At 33.7% G+C, this 6,000-nt stretch overlaps 1 protein-coding gene across 1 annotated transcript; it reads left to right on the forward strand.

Annotated features, from left to right (window-relative positions):
* Positions 1–1,146: 1,146 nt before the first annotated feature.
* On the forward strand, positions 1,147–5,634 carry LOC144560618 (Calcineurin-like metallo-phosphoesterase superfamily protein). Its single transcript, XM_078309854.1, has 9 exons — positions 1,147–1,354; positions 1,438–1,665; positions 1,865–1,986; positions 2,313–2,373; positions 2,483–2,623; positions 3,153–3,260; positions 3,619–3,847; positions 4,116–4,364; positions 5,334–5,634. The coding sequence occupies exons 1-9, from the start codon at positions 1,184–1,186 to the stop codon at positions 5,414–5,416; spliced, it is 1,392 nt and encodes a 463-aa protein (XP_078165980.1). The 5' UTR covers positions 1,147–1,183; the 3' UTR covers positions 5,417–5,634.
* Positions 5,635–6,000: the final 366 nt, after the last annotated feature.

A 6,000-nucleotide genomic window follows, 5' to 3' on the forward strand; every position in this document is an offset into this window, starting at 1 on the left:
TTAAAATCGTAATAATGACTTATAAAAATATAGTGTCAAGATTTGTCATCATAAAACAGTGTAATTGAATCCATCCTCGTATTAATTATTATAAAACAAGCATTAAACAACAAGTTTATTATTTGGTAATCTGATTAAAGTTGTCGCATTAATATTCGTAATTGATTTGCAATTGTTTAGTAATATATATTAAAATATTAAATGCAAGGACGTAGATAGTTTGGCATTGTTGTAAAAATATATATTAAAATTACTGATAGACTATTTCTAATTAATATTGGCAAAATTTTATGTATACTTCTAAAAACTTCAAAATTATATATTTTTCCTTCTATAATTAATAATATCATATTTATTCTCCTAAATATTTAAAACTCACAATATGTCTAATTTATTGCCTTTTTTTATGTGACCTCATTTCAAATTTATCAATTTCCCATTTTACTTTCTATATATTAAAATAAAACATGTGTAAAAATAATTAATTAGCCAGTTTGTAAGGACAAATTATTCATTTATTTTTATTTTTGACAGACACACGATGGTACTTGGGCATAATTTTGTGTGTCTTAAATAGAAATATGATTCATTTGTACCCACAAATTGATCATCAGAAGAGACGGAACATTTCTACACATGATACATTTTTTTTCTTATTACAAATAAAGTGAAAATTTTGTAAATTTAAATGAGCTTTTAAAATTTCGAAGAGTAAATAAGATATTATGGATTTTTTGTATTTTAAAAAAACGTAAATTTGAGATATTTTAAGGATTTGCATAAAATTCTCCTTTATAATTATAGAGAGGCATGCCCTATCTTTGAGTTAAGACATGACATCATATTATTTTAAATAATAAAGTGAGAATTGAATTTGAGGATTTAGAATACCATCCCGAACATCATATTACTCTGTTTGAAATTAGTGGCTATGACGTCGTGCACTCGGGCTGTGTCATTGACACTTGACAGTGAAGGCGAAATTATTCAGGCGAAAAAAAGAATATCCTTCATGTATATTCCAACAGTCCAACTGCAAATGCAAGTATTGGAAAGGAAAGGTGTCTGGTCGATATAAACCTTACTTAATCAGATCCCTTTTCAACCGTCTGATCGAAAACACATCCCTCGTTTCGCCAGCAGTTTTGATAAAAAAGACAAAAACTCGAGTCATCCATGGGCCATGGCTCCTCACTCTAACCTCCTCTCTCTTCCCTTCCACTCCCAATGCCTCCTCCTCCTCCTCCTCCTCCTCCTCCCCCCATGCCTATCCCACTCCCTCTCTCTTCCTCCTTCCTCTCCCGTAGTCTCGCGCATAGCCTTTGGCTCATGCGCCCACCAGAGCTCCCCTCAGGTACTCCCCCTCCTCCTCCGACCTCACCTTAACTGAATATGTTTAATTTATCTAATTATTTATTTGATTATATATTGTGGCAGCCGATCTGGGAAGCGATCTTGGATTTCGACCCGGACCTGTTTGTGTGGATGGGAGACAACATCTACGGCGACAACCGCCGTCCCTCTCGAATCTGGGGCCCGGAGAGAACCGTTGGGCCTTGGAAGAACGTAGACCGGTTCTTTCCATCCTCTGAAGAGGAACTCAAGAGGCGCTATGAGCTGGCCAGGAATAAAACCGGGTACACCGAGCTCAGGCGTAGAGCTAAGGTAGGATCAAGGTTTAGTAAGCCAGTTGTTGTTTCAGTTAACCATAGCATGCTTGCTACTGTCTGCACTCTGTACAGTATGAACTGAAGTACTGGTTTAGTAAGACAGTAACAGTTAATTTTACTTGATTTTTAATGTGATTGAGGTTCTATGCTAGCGGACTCTCAGCTGACTTCATGAAATTTATGTTCAATTACAGGTGATTGGAACATGGGATGATCATGACTATGGATTGAATGATGCTGGGAAGGAATTTACGGGGAAGAATATGACCCAGAAGCTTCTCATGGATTTCCTGGATGAACCTGAGGATAGTCCCCGGTAAATAAAATAGCAATAATTACTTAACACTCATTTTTATTTGTAATTTCTTTGTAATTGTCTCTGTTAGTTATAAAAGGTTCACAAATGAAAAAGCTTACTGAGCATCCCTGTTCCTCCTCTTTTTTTTGAGAAAGATCCCTGTTCCTTCTCACTTGTGGGTTTGAATCTTTCATCTGAAAAAGGTAATGATTTCTTAATAGATTAAATATAAGCATGACAACCGAAGCAACAAATTATGGCTTGTTTGATTAGTTCTAGATATGACACACAATTCCATTATTTTTCTAAATCATTAAAATAATAAAATGTTCTATCCTTTTCAGGCGCAAACAAGCTGGTGTGTATGCATCATATGTACTTGGACCCAAAGGGAAGCAAATAAAGGTGTACATTATCTCATAAAGAAATAAAAATTATTAATGCTTTCTGTTGATTCATGTGTTAACTCATGCAAGGTATGTTAACATGAATGTAAATGTGTTGCTTTACTCAGGTTATTCTACTTGACACTAGGTATCACCGGGACCCACTTCTTAGCTATGGAACATTTCTAGGAGATCCGCAATGGGAGTGGTTAGAGAAAGAGCTCAAAGGTCCCCAAACAGAACTGACCATAATTGTCTCGTCAGTTCAAGTATATTTGAGTTCCTTTTTGCCTATGTTCATGTTATTTATTAGTATCATTTTGCAAATTACGTTACGTATTATACCATAGGTGCAAATACTTCCAACATTTCTTTCAATGCTGCAGTATCCAACTTTTTTTTCTTTTTGATGGTGGACGGTCAACAGATATATTAATAAGAACAGTTTCCAACTTTCTAAGGTCATTTTTATAAACTATGAATGTTCGAGTCAGTCTTGCACTTAATTTTGTCTTAGGCTCAGTTCAGTTTCATAATTGTAAATCATAGAATAAGTTGCGTCGATTTTATCTCAAATTGGGCTTAGAAAGCGATGAGCATGTCCAGGGTAAAAAGAGAACTGTCCATATCCAATAAATGCACCTACTTCGTCACTGTAAATTAGTACATACGTGTTATTTACAAATGATGCAAAGGTTTTTGGGTGTAATTTCTATGAGTTACTGGGTTTCAGTATACAAAAGAAGCCTATTCATTATTTAGCCCTCTTTGATTTTTAACCCCTGGTTTCTATTAAAGGTGATATCAAATATCTCTGCCACTGGAAACCCTTTGGTCTTCATCGAGTGTTGGGGCCATTTCCCAAAGGAGAGAGAACGGTTATTCAAATTGATAGATGACAGCAAGGTTATTTCTCTTATTTAATTCTATTTCTTAACATCTGAAAGTTCATAGACACCTGGCTCAGGCTGCGAGGTGTTACTGGTATTGTGCCAAGAAAGAATATAGCAACTGGATTTCCAGTACTGTTTGGCTGTGGTGCAGTACTGGTATACACCTGGCTCGGGCTTTGCATGGCAGTGATTAAATAGGCTTACATTATCTTAAATGATGGCAAAATTGCAAAATAATGGGTGCCATAAAGCAAAATTAGGTTAATCTGAAGCAAAATTTTCACATAATGAGAATTGGTTTACCGAGTCTTTGTCTGCTATTTTCAAATTTCAATCTTGAAATTCTTGCTGCTTGTAATTTTAAAACACAGAGGAGTGGAGTAATTTTCACAAGTGGGGATGTTCACTTTGGAGAGATTGCACGGTACGATTGTGGAGTTCAATATCCTCTTTATGACATAACCTCAAGTGGCCTAACAAGATCTCTTGAGGAGGAGGGGGGCCCACTAATGGCTTATCTTATCAGAGTTGTTTTTTGGTTGGTACCAAGTACCATGAGAATTTTTTCTCCAAGTTGCCGCCACAAATCATGTATATATGGTACTAACTATTTGAGAACTGGGGATTATATGCATTATCCTTCTCCCCTTAATTCAAGAAAAGTATTTTATAATTTGTTAAGTGATTGGTCTACATATTAACTACTGTGGTACTGGATTCTGGTATCTTGACAGTTGTTTTATTGTACTTTTTCTTACTTATTGTATTTGAGTCTCGCTTGTGTTTATGTGGGGTTATGAATCTAATATTGAGCTTATTTGTAGTAGTTGAAATCATAATTCATGAAAATTTATGTCTTTTTTGACAGCCAAACCTAATTTTGGAGCAATAGAAATAAATTGGGATGCCTCTCCCCCGAGAGTTAAAATTGAACTGAGAGATGAGGATGGTAACTCAGTTAATGAAGTAAGTTTCTTGTTGTCTGAGTTGCAAGCAAATGACGTTGCAGGAAGTAGAGAACCTGCAATTGGATATCAACAGCACTGCACACTTGAGACAGATCTCCCATGGCTTCTTAGAAAAAGATTAGCTCTAGTCTTGTGGGCTGTTGTAGGAGGTATGTTTGTTTCCTTTTATTTTTTTTGGAGCGTGTTATTATAACCACAAGAGAAATAAACAAACCTGTCACAAGTTTGGGGAATAATTTTGATAATTTCCATTTAAGGTGGACCTTTTATAATTATTGAAAACAGAATTTTATTAATCAAAATTCTGAAATATATCAAATCAATTATTCTCTAAAATAAATAAACTCGAGACAAGGCTGGATTATAGTGTCCTCATGTTCATGGTTACCTGCTTATCTATCCCCTAGGTCTGGAACCCCATCAAACTTCTCATCCAAATTCAAAAAGAAATTGACAAAAAAAATGTATTGAAGGAAAGATAAATGTATGTATGTATTTCTTGGTATGTATGTATTTCTTGTTTATCTCTTTTTTTAATTGAAGAGGAATAATGGAAAGGGGCCTTTGTAGAGTTGGTAATCACTGTATTGAAAACGGCAATATATCTTTTGTTATTCGTTGTGAATAACGGGAACCCGTTTTTATGATCCCAACCGTTCAAACTTTTCCATGGGCTAATCTCAACGAAGTAAGTTTTTCATGCACGAATCTCAACAAAGACCAACGGTTGGGATCGGAATAACAGGTTCCAATAACAGCAGATTTATTTCCGTTGTCATGCATACATAATTTAACAAAGGTCAAAGATTAACTGTTGATTTAAATTAAACGCACGGTTTGGATTGATCGGGAAAATGCCTGATTAATGGACAACAGTAGATTTCAAAGTTTGGAACTTAATATATTATTCTCAATGAAATAATTTAACAATAAGCACAGCCAAGACTTTAAAAACATGCATATCGGGTCAATATAAAGTAAAACAATTTATAGTTAGATATTTCACCATTAAAAAAAAATCCTAAAGTGTATAGACTTGATATCACCATACCACACTTATTATGAGAAAAATATTAGAAACAACTGATTTTTTCATCTATAATCTTAACATCTTGCAGTTGTACTGGGGGTATTATTTCTCCTTCTCAAAGCAATTCTATTAGCAGCTACAAAGTTGTTCCAAAAAAACAAGATTGACTGAAACCATGGAGTTTCTTTTACTTGCGGCATTCAGGGATGATCTGCCAGTTTCGTAAAATTAATCAAGCCATAGTACATTGTACACAATTTTTTAAATTGATTCCCTTTGTCCTTTATATTTGTATGTTTTTTTCCTTGGCATTAAAATTGTAATATACGTTTTATTTGCCATATTCCGATTTAAAAAGTAAAATAAGGATAAATTATTTTAATGGTATATGATCACTCCGAATTGAAATCTGTATATATGTTGCATGTGTACAAGAGGCAATATATATATATATGTTGCATGAATTGAAATATGTTATAATTTTATATGAATTCATATATAATAATCGATCTAACGAAAGTTTATTGTATATTTTTTATGTAAATAATTTAAACCATATAACGTTTTTTTTAATAATTGATTGTTATTAATTTTTATCAACTTTAAATTGTAATTTTCAGTAAAATATATGTATGTTAAAGACAACGATAAATATTTCTCAGAAGCAATGATAAATACTTTATGTTACATGGATAAATATTTTTCAGATATAATTGTAATTTTCAATAAAACAAATGTACGTCAAAGACAATAAT

The sequence above is a fragment of the Carex rostrata genome, chromosome 10, assembly GCF_964058835.1.
Source record: "Carex rostrata chromosome 10, lpCarRost1.2, whole genome shotgun sequence".
Lineage (NCBI taxonomy): Eukaryota > Viridiplantae > Streptophyta > Magnoliopsida > Poales > Cyperaceae > Carex > Carex rostrata.